This window comes from Rhinichthys klamathensis, unplaced genomic scaffold, assembly GCF_029890125.1.
Source record: "Rhinichthys klamathensis goyatoka isolate OS25496 unplaced genomic scaffold, OSU_Roscu_1.1 h1tg000247l_1, whole genome shotgun sequence".
NCBI classification, from domain to species: domain Eukaryota; kingdom Metazoa; phylum Chordata; class Actinopteri; order Cypriniformes; family Leuciscidae; genus Rhinichthys; species Rhinichthys klamathensis.
Window position 1 is genome coordinate 915,660 of NW_026606769.1, and position 26,254 is coordinate 941,913.

Consider the following 26,254-nt stretch of genomic DNA (forward strand, 5'->3'; position numbering starts at 1 on the left):
TTCTTATCATACACTTCAAATACATTTTTTCTCTTTCGACCCTCAGCCCTTTTCAAAGGAATGGCTGAAACCGTAACTCATCACACATAATACACCTGAAAGTGCGCATGCGCAGAAAGCGAAAACTACATAGGGACGAGCACGTACGACGGCCTTACGTAAACATATCACCAGAATGATTGACACTAGGTGGACCAATAGTATAGACTACCCACCCGGAAAAAGAAAATCCTCTGCTATACCTTTAACTGTGAAGTCTTTGTAGCGTTTCCACTGTTTTCTATGTTCCTGGTTTTTGATATCTGCCAGTGTCCTGGTTTTCCCGTTCCTGTCTCACCCTCTGGATTTGTTTGTTTGATTGGACTGATTTACTGTGCTCTGACCTTTTGCCTGTCTTTTACTACGATTGTGGATAACCCTTTCATCAAAACACTGCATTTGGATCCTCAAACTTCGTGTCTCGGAGCAGTTCGTTACATTGAGTTAGATTCTATCCCATTATCCTAGCCTAAACCTAGCAAGGGCCATATTTTAGTCTGGGAATTTTGTGCACTCACTCTTCACTACAGGGCAAAAGCATTTGCTGACATCCCAAAGGGGTTCTGCTATAGGCCCCTAATGGTGGAATGACCTGGCAGCTATTTTAAGAACCATCAACATTTCAGTCACCTTTTAGAATCCATCATTTAACCCAAAATAAAATATCATTTTATTATGATGGATGACGAAATAAAAAGCCTCAGAGAGTGTTAGATAGGCTACTGTAAAAAAAAAAAGATCCGGAATATTATTTATTTCCCTTTTCACAGTTTAAAGGTCCCGTTCTTCATGTTTTTTTGAAGCTTTGATTGTGTTTACAGTGCGCAATATAACATGTTCATGTTTCGCGTGTAAAAAAACACAGTATTTTTCACACAATTTACTTATCTGTATACCGCTGTTTTCACTGTCCAAAAAACGGCCTGATGACTTCCTTGTTCTATGAAGTCCCTCCTTCAGAAATATGTATCGAGTTCTGATTGTACCAGCGGTTCCTGTGTTGTGATTCGACAGCAGCTTATCGCACGTTCAGAGCAAGGGGGTAATCCATCGACCGGAAGTTGAAGCCGGCTGGGTGCCGCCATCTTGTAGCAGAACTTCACTTGCGTTAGCATTTTCATTGACTCCCATTCATTTTGGCGTCACTTTGACAGCGAATAACTTTACATCTGAGGCGTTTAAAGACTCCATTTGTCCATTATTTATTTCTAAAGAAACACGACAATGTATAAAAGGCTCCATTACTTTGTATTTTACGTTATGGCCCCGTAGAAGCCGTTTTTGTAAAAATAGGCTAACGATTGCGTCATAACACGCGACTCTCTGGCGCACACTAGAGAAAATTGCCGTATAGACAGAAGTAGAAACTCGCGCGCAATCGGGGGGACGTGGAGGCATAAAGTCAAGGGAGAAGCCCATAGAGGGTTGTAAAGTTGCTCCTGCTGCGAGCTCAAGGACAGCTAATACTCACGATCTCCGGCTCTGCAAGTTTCGGAAGGGAATGATTCAGATTCCTCTTGGCACAGCTACTAGAAGATTTACGTCTGTCAGACAGGTTGCTCACGTCATCAAGCTTAGTTTGAGTCGGTTTGAGTCTGCGCGTCAGGAACGGAAGTGCTCAAAAATCGCTAAAAATGGCCTTCAAATGTCTCAACTGCGTTCCGATGGCTCTGTCCACTTCCTATACTGTCTATGGTTCAGAGCCGTCTCTCTATGGCTCTGCGCACGTTGCCCGGAGAGGTCACGCCTCTTACCATAAATTGGAGATGCATGCACAGCTGATGTGCTTCTTCTCCGTGGGAGCGCAACAAGACCACGCCCCCTTTTTTGTGTATTCCTGTGGGCGGAGATGAGTCAAAAAACTGTTCTAGTTACGTCATTAAAAAAGGAAGTAGAGGGATGTAGTCCAAAACGGCCGTTCGCTGTATGCTTTGAAAGGGGACTTCTGTTAAATAAAATATCTCGCTAGGCATTGAACTTTGAGCTTTATAATTGTACAGGTATTTTTGCTCTAACAGCAACATTACACACTAATTAAAGTTTGAAAAATGGAATCGTGAAGAACGGGACCTTTAAGTGTCCCACTTTCACAGTACATCTATGAACAATGACCTGGCCCTGTTAGCATCCACACAGGCCCTAATCTCAAAGAATTTCATCACGAAGAGCAGGTGCCACGTCTTACTGCATGCACTTCTTCTACTGCTCCATCTTTTCCCAGAACTCTCCACCTTCTCTTCAAACAAAGGTGATGTATTTTAGTCCGGCCATTACTCTGCACTCTTCCTGCTGGGGCCCATTCCTGCGTGACGAGAGAAGGATTGAGTTTAAGCTGTTACAGAAGAGTCTCCAAGCCCAGTTCTTCCTCCTTTATTCCATCACTGTGCATTTACACCCGCTGCAGACCAAAACCCAGACCTAGCGTGCTAAACAAGTAGCAGTATAAAATAAATGTTCAGTATACAATACATCCAGCTTGTATTTAGCAGAGTATAGGGAGAATGCATTGCAAACTTGTGTAGAAGATTAATTCAATTAAACACAATGGATTCATTTTTCTTCATTAGAACAACCCATGGCTGGATGTTGAATTAAAGGCTTAACAATCTAATTATGCAGATAAATGTGAAACAAATGAAGCCCTATTCTTGAATTCAAGTAGAGGATAATGGTCAACACAGTCATGAACAATCAAGAGTCTTTTATTAAATAATACTGTGTGGGCTTTTCATTACAGCATTCATTAACCTGTTGAATGTTCATCACCTGCGGAAACTGATTTTGTTTTCATGGTTTTGACTGGAAGGAATTTCCTTATAAGAATACATCAGATCACATGAGTGAGAGAGCTCTGAATATCTGCATGTTTGTGATTGCCACAGGTTATTCCTAAACCACAGGACATCAGTAATTGGGATGAATGTAAAAGAAAAAAACATTGAAACAAACAAAACAAAAAGCAAGACGTTAAATTGAGTAACTTGAATCTTTTACACAAATTGCCAGTTGAATTTTAACAATATATTGTCCTCTAAATTATGCACCATATATTTCTATATAAAAGATTACAAATATTAGAAAAAAAATGTTTATTATTTATTTTCAATGAATTCAGGTTTTAAGATAAAAATAGCATTAAAATCAAGTGCGTAGGAGGCAGATAGTGGAAACATAAAGAAAATGGCATGGTGTCTTTATAGCCCTGATATATAGGCTATATGCCTGTGTATTCCCTAGTTGTTTTCAGACATTATTACTCACTTTTACTTGCGTTGTATTTCCCATGGCAGTCATTATTTGGATGCAAAGATTACAAGACTATTTGGTTTAAGACCAGTTTGCCTTTTCTAATCATGCTCATGTTTTTGTCTGTTTAAGAAGCAAGTGCTATATTCGTAGAAGTAAAATATATTAAAACAAAATAAAAAAATAAAAAGAGCCTAAGAGGGTTAACTGCGATGGCTATTTTTGTTTTGTTTTTGTTTTTTCCTCTCACATGCATCCATTATCTAATACTTGTCCATAGAAATAAATGACTCATTACTAATTACTAATTACAAATTTAGGTAGCCTATTAAAGTTTATTAGCAGTTAATGGCATAAAAATAATTATCTGACAACAGTGTAGTTTCTCCGACCCTTTAATGTCCTTGTAGTGCTCCAAAAAAAGAATCAGGCTGCCCTCAGCAAGCCTGCAAGCTACTAACCAGCTCAAGGTCACTGCATGTTTCAGTGGACATGGTGCAGTTCATCCAATGCTGTGGATTTCACAGCTGATTTCCACATTTGTGTAGGCTACACTGGCTAGCCATCGATCTTGCACACTATTAATTCACTCTTCAGCGTCTCTGCTTCAATAAAAGGTGCCTGGATACTCTGTCTGCTCGGTTTCTTACTGACATGAAATGCTGATTCATGAAAAAAGTGACGTTTTCGCACCCTTTTATTTAATATAAAATTCTGTTTTCGTTTCTAGAAGGTGCCAAGAGAGATTCAAATTCAGGTCTTTGTTTTTCATTTCATTCTCCGGCTTGGAGATGGGGTAATAACCAGAGAGGTATGTGGGATTTCTCTCACTTTAAAGTACCACAGCGTCATGGCCCAAAGCCAGTCTTTTATTGCTCTTTCACTGTTGCCGTGGTAGCGATCGTGTACTGGATGCTCAATCATTTTCTTATCAGGTGCAGCTGTCGGTCTTTTTCTTAAAAATGACCCATCAGAGAAAGAGAAATACCCCCAAGAAACAGTGGTAACAGAGACCGTATTGATGCTATTCCTGAGGTGTCAATACAGTGTGACCCAGTATTAAGCGAGAGACATTTGTGGAAAACACAGACGCTTTCAGCTTAAGAACTTTGCAAGTGCTTGGAAGCTTCGGGGTGAAGCTCTGGTGCGTGAAAACTGCTCAATTACTGGATGTTTAGGAAATGGATAAACAAATTATGTATCACAAATAAAGGGGCTTTTTGACAATATTGGTTATTTAGTTAAATTGATTTTATAATTCGGTATTAAATTAGATTTTTCAGTGCTGCCTGAAAACTTGGCATTAAATACAAACAATTAAATGGTAATGTAAACATTGTTTAACAAATTCCACAGAACTTCATTACAACTGGCAGTCAGGCATTCTCATATGAGCCTCAGTTTCAGAACACATTAAAAATATATAGCTCAAATCTTCAGACAAACCCCACATACAAAAAATAACTTTATCTGACAGTGTACACAGCAATTAACTACTCCATGTTTCTGCCATTTTATTAGACATCAACCTTTTGAGAACGTTGTAAAAATGGACAGAACGTTAACAATAAATTTAGCTCAATACTGCCCTCATGTGTTCCTCTCTGTACACTAAACCGGTGTATATGTAACAGGTAAATAAAAATGTAATTCATTTCTATTATCTTCATAGTAAGTAAAACAAACGTTTTCCAAAAAGAGTTTATTATACAATTACATTAATGATATTACAATGCAAAACATTTAAAAAACTCGAAGATCAGTCAATCTGTTTAAATACCAAAGCTGTCACACTGTTACCCGTCACACCGCCAAACTGGAAACGAGGGGTGGGCAGCTCACGTACCAACTCAAAACCTGCAAGAAACCACTATCTTACAATCTTTACAGTATTTGAAACACTGTTAGTTAAAGAAATGTGCTTTAGGACAGGTACCAGGGTTGAAGATCTGCAGCAGCTGCTCTTTGGTCCAGTTGCAGGAGGTGATGATGAAGAAGCCGCCTGGTTGCATAACAGTTCTTAAAGAGGTCACATAGTGCTTTTTTGCCTCCTCTCTGTCGTCTGGGCTCAAACTAATGGCATCAAATGTGCCTTTATCTATACATACATCAAAGCCCTTCAATTCTGTGCTGGGATTCAAGAAATCCTCCACCTGAAGTCACATGTAAAACACACAAACAGAAATCCTTCTTCATTATGTGTTCTCTGTTCTGTTGAGCAATGAATTTATTTACTTAATTTATGTATGCTAAAAAAAACAAATAATTTAAATAAATACCTGAAATTTAACATTTCTTAAGCCTTCCTCTTCCAGAATATTTATGGCTAGCTCGACAGCATCCTTGGAATAGTCAATTCCAGTAAGGTTTGAAAACCCACGATTGGCCTTAAGGGATAATTCATGCGATTATCATCATTTATAGTTATACTTATTTACATTTCTGTGATTTCAAAACGTATTTCAATTAATTGAGTGATTAAATATAGTTATCTATTACTAAATGCAGTTATCTATTGAACTTTTGACTTGCCAGTTCCATAAGGAACATCCCGTTTCCAGTCCCAATGTCAAGTATGGCAGCATTTTTAGATACATGTTGTGCTTCTATCCATCTGATCACTCTGTCCATACTTCCCTCACCAAACCTAAAGGTTCACCAGGGGCACAGGAATTAGTCTTTATATTGTCCTAAATTACAGAATGTAACCAATACCCCTGACAATGATGCTGGTTTATATTCATATCATATCCTGCAAGAACAGACTTAACTTGAAGGAGAAAATCAATAGGGAAGGGCATTCATAAACAAGCATGTAACACAAAACAGCATAATTACCATATTTCTCCCACATCTCCAATATCCTTGTAAGTCTGAAGCTCTCTTTTATAAGCCTCATCCCAGCTTCAATAAAATCAGGAGAAAAGCCAGATTTAAAAAGAATAACTTCTTGTCGGATTACATTCAAAGGAATCACTCAAAGCAATCCTGTTTTGTTTTTATTTAACATATACAGGTGTGACATTTCACTTGCAGCAGTTGCTGGAAAGAATAATATACAATATTCATGTGTGGTCTCATAGAGGTAAACAAATAAATGTAACCTATGTGCTGGTCTTCTCCCTACAATATGAGATCGAATAATAACAGGGCGAAGTAATCAAGCAAAATCTCTTACTACTCCTTTGTTCCGAGTTTTGAAGGAGCAAAGTCGTCTGATTCTGTACACTGCACCAGACTGTCTTCAGCCCCATGTGTGCTGCTCACTGACGATTCCATCTTCTTCTTCTTCTTCTTCTTCTTCTTCTGTCATTTATTGGCAACCGGACGATTCCATCATGACGTCTCGTCTCAGCAGCATCCGGTGACATTACAAAATAAAGGTTGAAAGTTTAACAATTTTATTCAAAATTGAATGCAAAGCGATACAAATTTGACAGGAATATAAGTTTAAAATATAAACATTAAATAATAATCAAGGGTCTCAAAAGAAAATATATAAAATAAATGTGTTATAAGAGAGACAGATGGAAGAAAAATAAATTATTATTGTTTTGGTGGTTCCATTAATTATTATGCTTTTTACATCAAACAAGCAGATACATGTTATTTTTAACGTTTTATTTATAACGTTTTAAGAATTGTATGGTAAATACTATGCTTTACATACCAAGTAAGTATATTACCGTAATGTATGTTTAATAACGTTTTATTAATAAAGGTTTAAGAATTTTAAGGTAAATATTTTGTTTCAAACAGATTCATTTATTTTATGCATAACATTTTATTTATATATTTTATTTATAACGTTTTCAAAATTCATCCAGTCAAACATAGCATGTTAACAAGCATGTTAAATTGTTAGGGTCAGTATTACGATATAGAAGCCCAATTAACCTATTAAGAAATATTTCCTAAGAAATTGAGGAGAAAGAAAGGAAACAAATATATGACAATTTACCCCAACAGAAGGTTTGTTTATTCATGGACAGGTTTGTTTATTCATGGACAGGCTGATGTACAGTGCGTGCGCAAAGGATTGTGGGCTCGGCGCGTATGTTTCCATCATGGCGGCGTCAATTTCGGGATACACTTTTAGTTCTGTGTGTTATCACAGTGCCAACAGCAATTCTGACCATGTAAGTACTATGTCACCTGACTTTGACTCTAAATGTTTAAGTGCACGATCGCATAGCGAAACAACAAACAGTTTATTCCATCAAATCAGAATTAATTCATTTCCCGGTGTCATCTTCCTGGTGTGGCTACAGAATGGCCGTGTATCAAAACCTGGTAAGCTGTCTATCTAGACAGCGTTCGTTAGCATCAAGGGTGCATTTGAACATTCAAAATTTCGAGTCTTTGTCATTTTTGTAGTATTTAATATCTGCGGCATTTTAGATATCATGAGTCTAATAGAGCTGACTCAGAACGCGCCTTTAATGGTCAACAAAATGCGGTCTAGCTAGGCAGCTTACCATGTTTTGAGACGCAGTCAGGGTGACAGCTAGCAAACCTACAAGCCGACGGATTTTACAAGCTTGTCAGAAAGTGGCATTCCCGTTTATTTAGTTTATCATCGCTCACTTTCATAAATGTATACTGCCTGGTAGCGTTCAGTGAATTAAATCTCGTCGAGGTAGTGTTATAGTCATAGACATCAATGCGTCTAAAATAGTCACATTAGCTGACCGGCTAACTTGTTTGTCAGCAACAACTGTCAAATGCATACTTGAATGTCTAACAGACATATTGAATGAAGTACACATTGCTACATGATAATGATAATTTTTATAGCCTTTTTGCTCTGTGTCATTCTCTCTGGCATTAGGAAGTAGGTGATCTGTCATTGACCGTGCAGGCTTCGCATAGTTGTTTTGAGCTGGTTAGTCAGGTGTTATGCTTAACCTGTTTTCATCCTGTCAAAGATATGACGGTTTTTGTCAAATTTCCTTACTGAATATCTAAATGCCAACCACTTAACTTGAACGTGTTTATGGGATGGACTGTCAATCTAGCCTATAATATTTATATATGGGTTTTTCATAGTAAACCACCTTCATGACCTAATTTTATTTTAATTGTAAAACATAATCAGCAATTTCAGTGTGATCTAGTTGCTTAAACTGAACACGTAAACAGCCTCTGAAGTTGTGCTGAGTGCCTGGAGAACAGTGTTTCTGTTGTTCTCCCGTTGCAGCAGTGACATTTCTCTTTTTTAGACCTCTTTATACAAACTATTTTTTAAATAAACTGCATGAATTCTGGGCACATTTGACTAACATGTACACTTTGGTATATCATTACCATTAGAGGTGCAAATTTCATGTTTTGGTTTTTTTTTTAAACACGTCAAATGTCTGTATCCTCCTTTAAATGGCATTTGGTCTGTTACTGTATAAGAAAAAAAAATCAAACATTTTTTTTTATTATTATTAACAATATTGCCTAACAAAATCGTCTTCTTACCTGAATACATGATGTTTACTAACCTCTAACCACTCTTCTACTGTATATTACTGCCATTACTTTGACACACTCTTCTCTGACTGATCACAGAATAATTCCTAATTGTTACATTGAAAACAAGCATTTTCTGTAAAGCTGCTTTGAAACAATATGTATTGTGAAATGCGCTATACAAATAAACTTGAATTGAACTGAACCCAGGTAGCTCAGACTGAGTGACAGCATAATTTTTATGTTTATTGCTAGGAAATTGCTAAATCAAACAATGGTTTTAGACTGTATGTAGTAATAGGGGTGTCATAAAAAAATAATGATAGTAATGAATACTTAATTTTTAAACACAATCTGTTTGTGGAAGGTGCCTATTCAGTTATGTCAACATTAACATTTTGTCTTAAAGTCGTAATGAAACGAAGGTTGCAATAGACTTGTCTTCTCTTTTGTGATGTTTATATTTGAGTGAAATGTCTTCTTGAACAAGAAAAAAAATATTGTGTCCATTGGGAATTGATTGGATTGTTAGATGGTTGTGGTTTGCTATTGCTGTGACAGGATGCCCCTCCCTCACGCCAGTAAACACATCATCAGAGAAGAGCTGTCTCTGGGGAAGTTATTTTTTAATTAAAGATCGTGAGGGCACTTGTATTTAAAAAAAAATATAATGATGTGCACAGGTAAATCATTTATAATAAATACTGCAATATTCCATAAAAAAAAGAATTGTCAATTTTGATTTCATTGTGACTTTAACTACACTATCTTTGCCATTAAATTGCCATTTTAATGTTACAGCAAAATTGTTTATTGACTCTTTTAGGAAGGCTTCCTGTTGGGAGAAGTGAGACAAGAGGAAACTTTAAGCATCAGCGACTCACACATCGGTAGTTCAGAATTCCTCAGTGTAATAGGTAAAACCATGTTTGATTCTTTTTTTTCATGACCATTTTAGTAACTCGTCATTCAAAACAGGATGCATCTCATCACTGAAATCCTCAGTTGATTCCAGTCTCAGATCACAGACATAACATGTTTCAAAGTGAGGACGTGATGATGACTTTCCTGTCCTGAGCTATCAGTTCAAGATATGGCTGCTGATGTTATCTGTTCATTCTCAACCATCCAAAGTACTGTAGCAAACTGCCCTTGTTGTCAATAACCTGATAAGCCACTCAACTGTTTGACTGGATTTATTTTTGAAGTTTGTGTCAGCCAGTATTTCTGAGTAAAGTCTTAAGGCCTGAAAGATAAAGTCTCGAAAGTCTCTCTTTTTTTTTTTTTTGCTCCAAAATACTGGAAATAGCTCCTCTCCAATATTAAGAGATCATGTTTCTGAGTTTGGCGCTGCTCCCAGACCCCTTCAACTCTGATCACTTTACATAGAATTTCACAAAGGGCTCCACAACATTAAAAGTGGGTCCGGGCGGATAGTATCTTATATTTGCAGTAAGAAGCCATTATGAAGGTCATGTTGTCCTCTAGACTGTTCATAATGGCACACTGCCTGCATATTTTTCTTTGTCCATTGCAAGGTTAATGTTGCCTGTATGGAAATGAATATTTAAATTTAGACCTTTTGAACATTCACAGCATGATTATTTTACTCCGATGTTGATTAATTAATCACTTGCATTTACTTGACTTTCAGAGGTCCATAATCATGAACCTTGTGCACAACTGTTTAGGTAAGAACGTCCTGCATCAGTGCTTGGATTTAGTAGATGCGTTCTTCAATATTTATTATGTTATAAAAATATACACTACCATTTCAAAGTTTGGGGTCAGTACAATTTTTAAAAATGTTTTTGAAAGAAGTATTTTATGTTCACCAAGGCCACATTTATTTGAACAAAAATAATATAGCAGTAATATTGTGAAAATTTATTACAATTTAACTATTTTCTATATTAATATATTTTAAAATGTAATTTAGACGTATATTTTTCAGCATCTCCAGTCTTCAGTGTCACATGACCCTTCAGACATCATTTTAATATGCTGATCTGATGCTCAAGAAACGTTTCTTATTATTATGTAATATAATGTTGAAAACAGTTTGTGCTGCTTAATATTTTTATGGAAACCATGATTAAAAAACCCGAAAAGTTCAAAAGAACAACTTTTATTTTGAATAGAAATGTTGTGTAACATTTTAAATATCTTTACTGTCACTTTTTGCTAAAGTATAAATTTCTTCTAAAAATTCTTTTAAAATTGTACTGCCCCAAACTTTTGAACGTTATGAGAGACATACATTTTCTTTCTTTCTTTCTTTCTTTCTTTCTTTCTTTCTTTCTTTCTTTCTTTCTTTCTTTCTTTCTTTCTTTCTTTCTTTCTTTCTTTCTTTCTTTCTTTCTTTCAAATCAAACTTACAGTTGTTTTGCATATTGCAGCTTTTATGACTATGCAGGTAACGTCAATGAAGAAAGTCTCAACAGAATCCTCAAGGATAGAAGAAAAGTAAGCAGTTACCATTAAATATGCATACAAATGTGCGAGAGAAAAAATATGTTATCAACTGGTACCTTGACAGGTTCTATGTCCTGCATTGTGCCTCTTTGTGTGTTTAATTCAGCCGACCCACTTCACAATGTTTCTTTTCCTGTGCAGAATGTTATCGGCTGGTACCGGTTTCGAAGGAACACCCAACAGCAGATGTCATTCAGGGAGCAGGTGATCCATAAGCAGTTGACCAATATACTTGGCATCCCAGATCTGGTCTTCCTCCTCTTCAGCTTCATCTCCACAGCCAATAGTTCCACACATGCTTTGGAGTATGTGCTCTTCAGGCCCAACAGAAAGTATGTACAAGCTGTCTAATACAAAGTTATGGAGTGGGAGACGTTTCTCTTTTATTGTTATTCCATAATACCTTGCATAATGTTTACAAATGGCGCTGTGTAGCTGATACGTGTGTTTCTGTTGTAATTTTGCTATTTCTCCCAGCAGGTATAATCAGAAGATATCTCTAAGCATCCCAAACCTGGGCAACACCAGTCAACAGGAATATAAAGTCTCATCTGTGCCGAACACCTCCAAGAACTACGCCAGTGTTATTAAAGAACATGGGTGAGGCAACCTGACTGCAATGTTCAATATTATTTTAGCCATGTAATGGAATGTAGCTATAGAAAAATATTGCGTTGTTTTGTTTTATTAACTACTGTTCAAAAGTTTGGGGTTGGTAAGATTTGTAATGTTTTCAGAAATGTCTAAAGGCTTCATTATACTTCTGCGTCAACTCCACGGCGTAGCTACGCCGTCACTCCTACGGCGTCGTGGCCGTTTTATGGTTCTGCGTCAGGTTGCGTTGCATCGCGTTGCATTTCAACGCCAGAACGCTAGGGTGGTGTGTGCTTTGCGAATCTCTTTGCTAGTTTGTTTTGGTTCCGTGCGCCGGTTCCGCTTTCGTTTCCATTACCCTTCAAATTGCGCGAATTGAAATTGCGAATTGAAAATACGCATTTCGCAAAAACTCCCGTTTATCGCAAAAAAAGATTTTACACTCGCATGAGGAGGTTTTTCAGGCAATTTGAAAAAGGAATATTTTGAATATTTGAATATAATATTTGGAAACAGGTTTTGCGCATTTACAGTCACCTGCCTTAGAAGACGCGGTGTGTTTGGGGTCCGTGTCCGCAAATAATAATAATAATCATTATTATAACATTTATTAGGCTACATATGTAGAAGACGCTTTTATCCAAAAAAGGAACAAAGCAATTCGTCACATCTCATTCAAAATACAGGTTGGACAATAATAATAGGCAGGGCTAAGATTATCACAAATAAACACAAGCTTTTGACGCATATCCAAGTGTGTGTGCAGAGTGCGGAGCGCGCACTGGATGGCAGGGAGGCTCGGGCGCGAACACTTGCGTTTTCCTATCAACGGTGGAAACTACTTAAAATACTCAATCATTTCTGGTCATACAGAAAATAATAATACATTATTCGCAACTTCTTTTATTTGCGTAAACTCACAATAACAACAAAACGTTTTGCTTTTGTAAAATAAAATAAAACAATCAGGCGCGCTTTCATGGTCTCCGTGAACTGAAGCGCGAGAACTGAAACAAAAATAGCCTATGTAGGCTATTGAAATGTCCACTTTAAAACGAACAAATTCGAATCGAAAGCTAATACCTTCTGATTATGTAATCCGTATGAAAGGTGCATTTCTCTCTAAAGGTGCATCCGGAGATGGAGATATGTTTTTAGCCGACATTGATTTAGAAAACAATAGTTTATTAATAAACAATTAAAATGCCTCGTTATTTTTTCAGAAACATTTATTATAACCTATATCTCACCTATAAATCACCTTTCTGTAGGCTCTGTGGTTATGTCTCTTCTCATTCAGCACTCCGGGAAAAATATTATTTCCAGGTTCTAATTTGGCCTTAGAAAACCAGTAAAATCTACATTTTTTCTATATTAATTTGTGAATATTTTAAATGTTTAATAAAGGGGCAAAAAAATCATAAACAATTAGGCCTATCTGAACATTCGTTGATATTTTTTTTTTTCAGCATTTGGTGTACAGTTCAAATTTCAATTTTGGTGTTCAACTTTGCGTTTCAAAAATACAACAACCGTTCATTTTTCGTTTTGCAATTACGGGTTAAATAAGGTAAAACGAATGGATTCATAAAATTCATAAAAGAAACAATAATTACAGGAATAGCCTACTGGACTCTAAACCTCAAAGAAATGCCACAATCAAGACCTCGGAGCTGAAATGAGGGAGAACTCCGTGTCTTTCCCTGCCATTAATTAATGCCATTAATGCGTCTCCTTCCATTAATAATAATAATGTCTAGTGCGGTGGCTACCAACGTCCGTTGCCATGATTTTTGGAATGATTATGGAAAAAAAGACGTTTAGTCGCATAACATCGGTCATTTGGCAATAGTTTTTTTATCGACATTTAGAAAAAAAGGCAAAAGTTTTGCGCAAATCTGTCATGGAAACGCGCATAATGGCGAGCGAAAGAGAGAGAATGTTGTTGCAGCTGGAACTAATCGACGTTGAACAACAAATTATTTTATTGCAAATGTTTAATCGCAGAAGTGATTTAATCGTTCCTCAACGTGATACATCGTTGATACAAACTGCGCACTTTAAAAATGGCGGTATAGCGGGAGGGGGAAACCGGAAAAGCTACACTCCCGAAATGATGTATAATCTGACCAATCACAGCCCTTGCGGTCTGCGTCGCCTCGACGCGTAGTTACAATTTTTTGGAGGTGCACGTCGAGCTATGGCGGAGAGGGGTTCGCGGCGACGCAGAGGGCTCTGCGGGGGTACGCCGTCGATTCGACGCAGAAGCATAAAACAGGCTTTATGCTCACCAAGGCTGTCAAAAAAAAAAAAAAATCTTACTGACCGCAAATTTTTTAACTGTATTTTTAAAGCTGCAGTCCGTAACTTTTTTGGGTTCAAAATCATTTTTTGAGCAAGTACATAACCAGCCAGTGTTCAAAACTATCTGCTTGCCTTAGCTCGATTCAAAACGGTAAGCTTGTAATAATGAATTTTTAATTCCAGTGGTACTGGTGGATTTCAGCGGGAAATTCGAGCATGTCTTTGCGTCAACACGTCACATCTGTACACATAAAGAAGGAGTCTCGGCTAGTAGGCTATATTGCGTGTGAGGATGTTGGAGGTTTATAGCCTTTTCTCACAGCACTTGATATAATTAAACTTATTAATTTGATGGCGGATCCAGAAAGGTTCAAACGACAATCACCAGTGACAACTAGAGAGATTCACCCGCTGTAAAATGCAAAAGACTTTGGACTGAGAGTTTGGAAAAAGAGACTGCAACCGGCCATGTGAAAACAAGGATAAATATCAGAAGGGCATTAAATGTAGTCACGCAATGCTGATGTTGTTAACATTAACAATTTGACAACAAAGTATAATTTGCACGGTTTGACGTGATATGAGAAGCGATTGTTAGATTTAATCAGCGCGATTTACTGCAATGCTTTTTTCCCCTTAGTTGGTCAGAACAAAAGTGTTACTTACTTGTTCAGATTAGAGGTCTTCACGGGTCCACTTGGATCCGAAAACCCGAGGTCCGACCCGAGACCCGAACGGGTTCGGGTCCAAAACTCCGAGTGTCTCGGACACGGGTCGGGTTCGGTATTAGTGGCCTCGGGTCTCGGGTAATTTAAAATAAATATGCCTTTTCCAAATGGACCCGAGAAGACCCGAATTCTTTTAAACTATGTTGGGCATTTAAGAAAATTGCAGTATTTAAAACAACTCTATGACACCGTTCTCTCACTTTTTCTAAGTGAGAGAGCGAATCCGCGCTTCTACGTGCAAATGGGCTATAAGCATAAGCACGGTTGCCTCTGCATTTATTTACTCAGTTGCTCGCTCCACATAAACCAACCCCTCCCTTTGCCAAGAAGAACTAGTGCGCCATCATGTGGATGGATGTTTGACTAAATGCAAGTATTTGAATTGTCGTTTAGCCAGGCCTGTCAATCAATTTTAAAAATACGCGACACTGTCAGAAAACCATGGAGGCGATAACAGAAATTGCGAAAAATGTCAGGGAAAACGAATGGTGGTTCTAATCATCGTATGGACCGGTAAATAACATTATGCCAAATTTTATAGGACGTAATGGGTTACAGTGATGTGTGATTGACATTTTAGCACTTCAGCGCGCTTACACTTGCGCGTCTATGTTAAGTGCATTTTTGAGAAACGCAGGGCTGCAGGCTGTGCACAATGTAAATGCCGTTTACGTTCGGGTCCAGTCGGGTTCTAAAGGAAATGCCGTCAGGTCGGGTCGGACTCGGGTCTAATTTTATCGGGTCTGTCTCGGGTCGGGTTTTTCTTTAAAAAAAATAATTTATGCACGTCGGGTTCGGGTAAGTAGTGATTCGGGTCGATTCGGGTCGGGTACAGTTTTTAGGACCCGAGAAGACCTCTAGTTCAGATGACATTTTCCGGTGAAAATTCTTATGTTAGTCATACTTCCAAAAAGTAGAATCTGTGATTGCGAATGACAGTATCCACACCGGCGCGGTGACTGACAGCCGCACATTCTCCTCAAAACATTGGATTCATCCGCGCTGTGCCGTGCCGAGGCACAACCCACGTAAAGTTGATAATTCCTTGAATAACTGCAATTACAGATTTTGAACAGAGATGGCGACAAAGAGCAAAAAAAAATACGGACTGCAGCTTTAACTGAAAAAGTAGTGGTAGACCAACACTAGTATATAGAGATCTGGCTAGCAAATAAGACATTCTCAAATTTGCTGACATTAAACATATTACTCAACATTTATTAATTAAATATTAAAGAAATATTTATTTTACACATGAATATTTGAAAACAGAAAATGTGCAGTATCCAATAACAAGTTTGGTATATTCAGAGCGGACACACTTGAAATTACCAATCCTATTAATCAACCATTTTAGAATTGTCTCAGAATTGCTACATTTTCTCAGATCAATCAGTCTTTCCAGTATATTGGTCTATCAGTAGAGAAAAAGAGGAGTTTTGTTTATATACCTGTCTTTGAGGCCATATATTTGCACAGATTTTTAATGCAAACTACACAACCTAAAACAGGGCCACTTTTCACTGCAGTAAATACTTGAATGTGATCGCTAATTTTTTTAATTATTATTATTTATAGGACTGACTTCTTTGATAAGGATGGAGTGATGAAAGACATTCGAGCTATTTTTCAGGTGTACAGTGCCCTTCAAGAAAGAGTGCAGGTGAGTTACATCATTATACTGCTTCTTAACTTTAAGCTCAATCCAGGAGATGCTGGTTAACATATAGGCTAGTGGTTTTCCAAAGTAACTAGTCACTCAGCATTTTAGTGGCCACAATTTTGTCGTTGGGAAATAACGTTAGGGCTGGGATGATACACTTAGCTCACAAGACGATAAACGATACTGGGTTGATTGTTGTACTTTAAAGCATGACCCTTGTTTAATATTGGTCAAACAACATTCAATTCAAATGTCCACTTAATCTTTAATATTTGGCCACTTTTTTACAATAGAAATGCTACAACCACTGTAATTTCTTGAACAAGAACATGTGGACATCAAATCTCATGCTAACTCAGATCAAGGGTTTAAACTTTTATCCTGAAATCGTGATGAACAACAGTTCACATGTTGAGAAACATATTGATGTATTCTTCTGTGTTAGATAGAAAGATTCATAAATGATAGGCATAGATTCAAAAATGATTTATGTTACAAATCTGGTGAAATGAGCAACCCAAACACACAGCATATGCAGAAATGGAGTTTATTAACAAAGCTGCTAAGATGCACTTTATAAATGCGTTCCTAAATGCATGTTATTGGAAGCCCAAACATGCATGCAGAGACTGAGACGGAGACAAAAAACATGTAACCGGAATTCAATTAAAGCGTCTAATTTTTAATTAAATTACTAAAGCGCCTGGCTTCACTCTGAAACCCTCAGTGCATATATTTATTTAATTGTATATCAAATTCAACCCGCCACTGTTGTAATCCACCCACATTTGTCAAGTTGGCAGGTGTTTAAGGGCACCTATTATGCCCCTTTTCACAAGATGTAAAATAAGTCTCTGATGTCCCCAGAGTGTGTATGTGAAGTTTTAGCTCAAAATACCCAAAAGATAATTTTTTACAGCATGTTTAAATTGTCACTTTTTGGGGCTCAGAAAAACGCACCGTTTTAGTGTGTATCCCTTTAAAAGTCGGACAATAATGCCTACAGAGGAAATAGAACAGGTATACCGGTAGTCTAGTTTAATTATTAGGGCCCAAGCCCAAAGGGCGAAGGCCCTATTGTTTTCCTTAGGATTATTTATTATTATTATTATTATTATTATTATTATTATTATTATTATTATTATTATTATTTTTCTGCTACCTTTTGGACACTTTTGGAGGCCTTAACATGCTCAAAAACTCCTGAAACTTTGCACACATGTCAGAACCCGCGGCCATCAGGGCCGGGCTGAAGATGGTACCCGGGCGTGGCAGGGGGGCTCGACAGCGCCCCCTGGAACGGGGTCCGAAAACATGGTCCATAAATCAAACACGCTTGCATGTAATAATATGAAACTCGGTACACATGTAGATCTCCTCGTTTCATATATACTTCACACTCTTACTTTTTACCCCAGCCCAACAGGAAGTCGGCTATTTAGGGTTGTTGGTAAAACACACGCAATGGAATGTGAAATACTCCTCCTAGAGAATTCAAACAAACGGCACGAAACTCGGTCAGCATGAAGTCAAGACATTGAGGATGAAAGTTTGCGAGGGGATTTTTGATATCTCGAACGGTTTGGCCGTGGCGAGGAAACAAAATTATGGCGAGAAACGTGAAACAGGAAGTGTGTCATAACTACTGCATACATTAACTGATCTTGATGAAACTTCAACAGTGTGTTCGTTGTAAGAGCCCGATCACATGGATGTGACTATTGTGAGTCAAAGTTATAGCGCCACCAACTGGCAGCAGGAAGTGTGTCACTTCCTAAATGCTTTTGACAAAAGGGGGGGGGTTAGTTTTATCTACAGTAATAAAACTCGATATGTATATTGTACTCTTCGAGCCGGACAACTTTCTAATTTACCGTAATTAGCTCGGATCAACAGAAAGTCAGATATTTTTGTCTGAATGTGGATTTTTGGCTAAAAAAGCCTCTGATTTTTTACCCACTCCTCTTAAGTGGTTTATTCAATTCCCACCAAACTTTTTCAACATGATGAAAATACATTAAAGAAGCTAAATTGTGAATGGCTATTGAATATCTCAAATTGTTTTGCTATGGCGAGGGATTAAAGTCATGTCAAAAAAGTAAACACTAAAAGCCTCATATCTTCTAAAAAATTAATTATACACCATTTATTTCTAGATAAAATTACACAAATATCAGAACTAACCCCATTTTATTCTTGTTTTCAATTTAAGAATAATGTACAAGTTTAAAAACAGCCAGAATGTGCTATTCAGTTAAAAAATAAATACATCAAGTAATACAAAGGGCTATACTGCCCTCTTGTGTCCAAAATGATATCAACTCAGTACATAAAACTTTTTTTATCAGGTATGGCTATTGTAATTAAATATAAATATATTAGGTATGTGGCTGTGAGGATCTTTTCCCACCGGTTAATCGACGTTAGACACCAGCGAGGCCTTTTAAATCGCTAATATAAAAGTGAAAGTAAAGTAAGGACGTCCGCACGGACATAGTGGTGGCGCTCGCAGTGCGCTCGAATGAATTTCTATGGAAGTGGAAATGAAAAAACGTTCGCTCTGTTCTGCTTGCTCGTCGCCATGGACGCGCACCGTTATGAATGCCAGTGCAGCCGCATACTTTTTAGTGTCACTTTAAAATTAGCACCATATCGGGGGCCGATTGTTTCCGGTTTTCAGGTAATACACAACAACAAATGAGTAAATGACAGATTCGCTTAAATAGGCGCTTTTACACAAAATATTCCATCATCATTTTTTTCAGTCAGCTCTTCACTCTCGTGATTAATGAAATTTGACTCCTGTTGCTGATCTTTGCTGCAACTTTCGTTCAGCTCACAATTTAGTAAGCAAACACGCTTCAAATGTGTTTTTATTTTATTTTTGTGTATACATATGTGTGTATATATATATATATATATATATATATATACATATATATATATATATATATATATATATATATATATATATATATATATACATATATATATATATATATATATATATAGCTTATGTTTCAAATGAGTTAATTAACAATCGTTGGACAGAATGATACTTTTAAACATATCACTAAACCGTCATTAGGTGTCGCCAGGCGACCGTCTTAATGAGCGAGTCATTGATTCATTCGTTCAAACGATTCGTTCGAACGGCTGAGTCATTCATGAATGAGACAGATTATGGATTGGTCGTTGAATCTTTGAGTCAACCGATTCGTTCAAAATGCTGAATCATTCAGTAATGAGAACGCGTTGCTGTGAGATCCTCGATGGTTCTGCTGTGATCTTTGTTTAACTATTTTCGCTGCTGAAACAGAAAAAAAGTCAATATTGCATCTAAAATGTAAGTGATTTGACGTGTGTGTGTGTGTGTGTGTGTGTGTGATTGTGTCTGTTACAGTGATTGTTTAACCCTTGTTAAAGTTTAGGCCTTGTCTTTTTGGATATATATCTTTTTATATATAAAAAAAATAGCATACAACCCTGAGAATTTTCTCTCCCTCTCTCTTCGTCTCTGTGTGTGAGGGATTTGTCTATTGCTTTTAATGGAGTTCAAGGTTTCAGGGGCTTTTGGGGCTCTTAACGTGCTCAAAAACTATTGAAACTTTGCACACAGGTCAGAGCCCACAGCCATCAGGGCCGTGCTGAAGCTGGTACCCGGGCGTGGCAGGGGGGCTCAACAGCGCCCCCTTGAACGGGGTCCAACAATTTGGTCCATATATCCAACACACTTGCATGAATTAATATGAAACTTAGTACACATATAGATCTCATCGGGCCGAACATCTTTCCCCTGGTCAAGTTTTACGCCAGCCCAACAGGAAATCGGCTATTATGGGTTGTTTGGAAAACGCTTGCTGTGGAATTTGAAGTACTACTCCTAGGCAATTCATTCAATCATTGCCAAACTCGGTGTGCATGAAGTCAAGACATTAAGGATGCTAAATTGTGGACAGATTTTTGATATCTCGAACGGTTTGGCCACGGAGAGGAAATTAATTTTCATGACTAAAAAAGGACATATAAAGTGTGTTATGACTTAGTTAGTTTTACCTACAGTTACAAAACTCAGCGTGTATATTCTTCTCCTCAAGCCGAACAACTTTCTAATTTAAAGTAATTAGCTCCGACCCTCAGAAAGTCAGATATTGTGGTTTGAATATGGTCATTTTCTCTCTCTCTCTGAGCCAATATGGCAAGCCGCTTTAACATTTAATCATTTTAACCTACTAGTCTCTATTTTCATGCTACTAGTACTTATTTTTTAGATACTAGTATCTATTCCATTAAGTACTAGTACTTATTCATTTGGGACTAGTGCTTATTCTTTAGTACTAGTGCCTATTCTTTAGATACAAGTGCTTATTCTTTAGATATTCTTTTGAATACGTATTAGTAGCTAATGAATAAGTACTGGTATCTATTTAATATGTACTAGTATCTAATGACTTAGTACTAGTATTTATTGAATAAATACTAGTATCTATTAATAGGTACTAGTATCTAAAAGGTCATTTTCTCTCTCTCTCTCTCTCTCTCTCTCTCTCTCTCTCTCTCTCTCTCTCTCTGAGCCAATATGGCAAGCCGTTTTAACATTTAATCATTTTAACCTACTAGTCTCTATTTTCATGCTACTAGTACTTATTTTTTAGATACTAGTATCTATTCCATTAAGTACTAGTACTTATTCATTAGCGACTAGTGCTTATTCTGTTTAGAATATTCAAAGTGCTTATTCAATTTTTATGCTTATTTATATTTTCAGAGCAGAAAATCCGATTTTTCTGCTTATTCAATATTGCATCTAAAATGTAAGTGACTTGACGTGTGTGTGTGTGTGTGTGTGTGTGTGTGTGTGTGTGTGTGTGTGAGAGAGAGAGAGAGAGAGAGAGAGAGAGAGAGAGAGAGAGAGAGAGAGAGAGAGAGAGAGAGAGAGAGAGAGAGAGAGAGAGAGAGAGAGAGAGAGAGAGAGAGAGAGAGAGAGAGAGAGAGAGAGAGAGAGATTGCGTCTGTTACAGTGACAAGAGTTTAACCCTTTAAGGCCTTGTCTTTTTGGATATATATCTTTTTTTTATATAAAAAAAAGTGCATACAACCCATATATTTTAAATGTATTGTTTGCTTTAAATTAAATTAAGATTGTATGTTTGGTAATTGAACCTAAATACATTTAAAATTAATGTGCTATATTTCAGATCAATATATTTGTTTTCCTTCATTTTAATCAACACTAACTTTATTCTCATCTGAATTATAAATAACTTATTTCTGTATAAAATAAAAAATCCCGAATAATCCAGACCAACCAGAGCGCACTATTTCTACAACATCATCAGTGCTGAAGCGGAACTACCAGAGCCGTTCGGCAGATAGCGAGCAGATATTTTGTGTCACGTCGTGCACAATAACCCTAAAGGCACCAGGGTGGCGGTGCCACCGGCTTTTTATATATATATATATATATATATATATATATATATATATATATATATATATATATATATATATATATATATATATAAATATAGCTGCGAGCAGCGATGAAGGGCCAAAGCCGGCGGCACCGCCACCCCGGTGCCTTTAGGTAACTAAAGGCACCGGGGTTGCGGTGCCACCGGCTTGGGCCCGTAATCGCTGCTCGCAGCTATATTTAAAGCTTATTTTTCATCTTGCTTTTATCCACTATTAGTACAAGCCTGTTGTAGCGGACCGCGTCTGAATGATGGCCAAAAATATACTGATATGTTCAATGAAGTTTATTTTACATCACACAAAAGATGAAGCGTTAGTTTTACTCCAGAAAATCACTGTAAGAGCTGAATAAACACCATATGAGAGAAACTCTCTCTCTCCCTTTCATTGTCATCAACATACACAGCGAATTACACAAAACACTCGTTACAACTAACAGTAAACAAATATGTACACGACACACCTTTTCAGGGGGTGATTAATAAACTGGTCAACTTTATATCCGTAAAACGACTCGATGAGCTGTCATAAAGTGCACGCTCTCACTTTCATTTCTGCCGTGATCAGTAATGTTAATAGGCCTATCACTCCGGAGACCGTAAGCTGGATCATGAACAGTTGGTACAGATCCATCCTCGAGTAAATGAAGACTGCTATATTCATTCTTACATCCAACAAAACACCGGTCCTCAATCGCTTAGAAGACATTCTTGTCTACAGCTGCTCTGGTGTCGAAACAATGGCGGACTGTGTACAGCTCTCTCACTCAGGGCGGGTCTATGCTAAAACTGCAGTACGTCAACAGTCGTGGGCGGGGCTTGTGCAAAAGTACGTCACATTGCCCCGAATCTGAGAAAGGCTTGCTTATGGGGATATTAAAAAAGCACTGGGTGGATTTTTATCATTATAGGGTGGTTGTGTACACACTCCATGTAAAAGTGAATTTTGCATAATAGTTGCCCTTTAAATGTCAAACCTTGATAATAATATTTAAATGTTTAAAATAAATAGTCAGAAATACTTGTATAATATTTAGCATAATGCTGAGGATGTGCTATCTATGAATTTCCTGTCATCCCGCAGGCGGTGTGCTGTGAAGTGGATCAAAGTGAACGAGTGAGGGAGAAAATCCAAGAAGAAGTAAACAAACTCAAAGAGGAAATCGCTCTCAGGAAACGCAACAGCGCTGAGGAAGAGAGAAGTATGTGCTGATGATCTGCGAATTTGCAAAAAAAGGAAACAATTTCTGTTAATATCTTCTCTATTTTCTTAACAGGACTCCAAGAGGCAGCCGCTGTCACGCTTCCCGATAACTCTGCCCTTCCCGACTCCTCACACTCTTCGCTGACTCGAGTCGTGCTCTCAGGTCCCTCGGTGGAGCCCAGTTTAGAGAGAGCCGTGAACTCGTCATCTCCACCGATCTACAGCACCGCACTGCCTCCAGATTCACCAAGCGCTATACTGCTACCGCGGCCCCAAGCCGTGGGCTCGCCCGGCCACCCGTCTCCCAGTGTGGGCCTGGGCAATGGAGACGGCTCAAGCTCAGATTCCCTGAATCGCCAGGCCACCGGCCAGGAGGATGAGGATGACGACGATGAGGACAGTAGCGAGTACGAAAATTTAGTTAGTGAGCAATTGCAGCCACCTTCCTTATCGGAAGCTGTTACATTAGGACGACCTGCTACCCTGTGGCCCGACGGAGACGCCCACAGCCCTCCGGGCTCATAGTGATTGAGCAAACCACTGGGGACATTGACAATGAACAGAACTATTTGTGATTGTGAGGCTGGTGGTGTTCAGAACACAAACAAGCACTTGCCTTTTGTGAGTTATGACAATGCTGTCCTGTTGTACACATTTAACAGCTCTGTGCAGGGGACGTCATTGGGTTGTGACGGACTCCGAAGTGGCGATGGAATGATGTCCCCATCTATGTGGACCGACGGACCCCCTTTTCTCCGTTTTACGCTCTTTTTTTTGGGTGGAGAAGTGCATCCTGCTTATCTCGGCGTCTGCTACTCACTGGAGTCGTTCGGTTCTTGCACCATTTACCTCTTGCACTGTTTTGCCTTCATTTGATCTGCATTTGAATAGATTAGCAAAGGGAAAGATGTCTTTTTTTGCGGCCTTTAAACACATCTCTGTGTGAGCTCAAACCATGACTTGTTCGTTGTCTCGCTTCATAAATCTGAATGGACAAAAAAAAAAAAAAAAAAAAATCGCAGTTATAATACGTGCTTAGGACTGCAGCTGCCTGACACTTGAACAGTTCTTGTTCTAGAAAAGTTATTTTATTTTTGTTTTTATTAGTTATATTTGATTTGATTGAGTAATATAATGGCCTATTCATGAAAAAAAAGAAAGATAATTTTTGGTTTAATGATTATATAAGTTACTTTGATAAGGGGTGCTTCTTGTACTTTTATGGCGTACTGTAGATCACTACTAATTTCATTGGCTTAAATCAAACACGTTTTTGTCCTGATGAATGAACCGATGATTATATAATTTTTGCTCCACTTCAAACTTTTACCATTGAGCTTTAACTGAATTTACCGGTCGTGCGGTTTGATGGAGCCAATCAGAAACTGAAAGGGCCAAGGGTCAAAATGCAGCATCATCATCGATCTCAGGATTCTTTTACAGTACCTGGACTGTTGCTTTCTCTCATCATCTTGTCCACATGCCTTTGTTCATTAGTTACTTAAAGCAGTGCAGCGGTGGATCAGTTTAGTACTCTATGATAATGTGAAATAAAGATTTCAGCCATATGCAGCAGAGCTTAAGGGGTAGAAGCACAGTCTTGTCATCTGTTAGAGGATGTTTTACTGTCTGATCAAACCAAAATGGCTTTTCCCCTTTAAAGTTTGTGTGAGTCTCAGAAAAACATGTCTGGGTCACTTTACCATTAATCATTAAATAATAATAATTGACCATTATTTAAATTGTATATTAAGTCAAATATTGATATTAACATTTATGTATATACATTTTTACTTTTACGTTTCTCTCTTGGATTTTTTTGTTCTTAAAGGTGATTATCATTTTTCATTCTCATAATACAGAAATGTTTTAAACTAGTGTTTAGCATGATCTATAAATACATGACAATTTAGTTTTTATAACAATTTCTTTCTTCTTCTTTTTTTCTCAAGTAAAGTAATGAGATTTGGGGAGAAAACGTGAAAAAATGTAACCAAAAATAATGTCTTAATGGTACAAAAACATACTCGTTTTATATTAATATATATATGTGAAATGTGACTATGACTATGTTCTTGTGAGATTCACCCATGTAGAGCATATTGCAAACAATTTGGGCAAATGAATCCGAGTGATGAGCTGTTGGACTTTTTCACCCAAAGAATCCAAAACTTGTTTTATCTCAGGATCTGACGCTCTGACATTTATTTTGGCAGAGAGGCTGAAAACATCTCACTTTTCATTCAGTACATTTCTCCAGTTCTGTGTAGGACAAAAAAAAAAATGTTTGTTCCCTGGCATGAGTGTGAATGAGAGTACACTGACAGAGATGTTTTAGTCAGCTGTATCATGTTGCATTGACTGTCTGCTTTAAATGTTTTTGCCTTTGGCATTGATCTTTATGTGTAAGGCCAAAAAGACACCACCACCATGGTTTTCGGCACAAATCCGAAAGTGTTAAAGTAAACAATTGCACTGATGTGGAGAAATGCCACATTTAAATTTAACATGGGCTCATTTGGACAGCCGGCAGCCGGTCCCTCTGAGCTTTAAAAATGTGATTTTATCATACTAACATGTTCCTTAGAAAGTTTCGAATGAACATAAATGCCACTTAAGGACAAAATATAAATTATATATATATATATATATATATATATATATATATATATATATATATATATATATATATATATATATATACACACACACATATACACAGTCTGTTTTGTTTTTTCTCAACAAATATTTACTATTTATGATTAATCAGAGTCAATTCACAGTGATCTCTTCTGAACATCTCAAGACAACTAATTCAGTGTCAATCCTGCTGCCATATTGCCTTTTGCCCTCTTCTTACAGAAGCTTTCAAATCTGATAACGAAATAAATCAAAATGTGGCAGTGTGCCATTTTAATGGGGAAATAGCAATGATGTGATTGATTGTCATTTTTATTGTCATTTTAGCCAGCTGTACGTCAGACATGACTCTTTCCTTATGATCGAGCAGCTGTAGTGACTAACATTGTTCCCATCAGAATTGAAATGAAGTCTCTCAGTGCCGTCA

The 26,254-nt window shown here is 37.5% G+C and overlaps 2 protein-coding genes across 3 annotated transcripts; one reads left to right on the plus strand and one right to left on the minus strand.

Moving 5' to 3' along the window:
* Positions 1–4,784: 4,784 nt before the first annotated feature.
* On the minus strand, positions 4,785–6,636 carry eef1akmt2 (EEF1A lysine methyltransferase 2). The gene is made up of 7 exons (XM_056266328.1): positions 6,610–6,636; positions 6,464–6,573; positions 6,124–6,189; positions 5,818–5,932; positions 5,565–5,672; positions 5,222–5,438; positions 4,785–5,142 (listed from the first exon to the last, which is right to left on the minus strand). The coding sequence occupies exons 2-7, from the start codon at positions 6,562–6,564 to the stop codon at positions 5,045–5,047; spliced, it is 705 nt and encodes a 234-aa protein (XP_056122303.1). The 5' UTR covers positions 6,565–6,573; positions 6,610–6,636; the 3' UTR covers positions 4,785–5,044.
* A 645-nt stretch (positions 6,637–7,281) lies between these two features.
* Positions 7,282–24,770, plus strand: abraxas2 (abraxas 2, BRISC complex subunit). 2 transcript variants are annotated; one of them, XM_056266318.1, is made up of 9 exons: positions 7,282–7,424; positions 9,572–9,662; positions 10,400–10,436; positions 11,145–11,211; positions 11,362–11,552; positions 11,698–11,820; positions 16,425–16,509; positions 23,068–23,185; positions 23,261–24,770. In XM_056266318.1, exons 1-9 carry the CDS (start codon positions 7,290–7,292, stop codon positions 23,710–23,712), a joined length of 1,299 nt encoding a protein of 432 aa, XP_056122293.1. In that variant the 5' UTR covers positions 7,282–7,289; the 3' UTR covers positions 23,713–24,770. The 2 variants fall into 2 exon arrangements, with proteins under 2 accessions (XP_056122293.1, XP_056122294.1); XM_056266319.1 differs by having other exon boundaries at positions 11,701–11,820.
* Positions 24,771–26,254: the final 1,484 nt, after the last annotated feature.

Bases quoted from the DNA above. Each gene is read 5' to 3' on its own strand.
- eef1akmt2 (XM_056266328.1), bottom strand. From the start codon at position 6,564: ATGGAATCGTCAGTGAGCAGCACACATGGGGCTGAAGACAGTCTGGTG. The intron at 5,673-5,817 runs GCAAGTCAAAAG...TTATCCCTTAAG, and splicing joins GGATGTTCCTTATGGAACTG to GCCAATCGTGGGTTTTCAAA. The intron at 5,143-5,221 runs GTACCTGTCCTA...GGTTTCTTGCAG, and splicing joins GCTGCAGATCTTCAACCCTG to GTTTTGAGTTGGTACGTGAG.
- abraxas2 (XM_056266318.1), top strand. From the start codon at position 7,290: ATGGACAGGCTGATGTACAGTGCGTGCGCAAAGGATTGTGGGCTCGGC. The intron at 9,663-10,399 runs GTAAAACCATGT...CTTGACTTTCAG, and splicing joins AGAATTCCTCAGTGTAATAG to AGGTCCATAATCATGAACCT. The intron at 11,553-11,697 runs GTATGTACAAGC...TATTTCTCCCAG, and splicing joins CTCTTCAGGCCCAACAGAAA to CAGGTATAATCAGAAGATAT.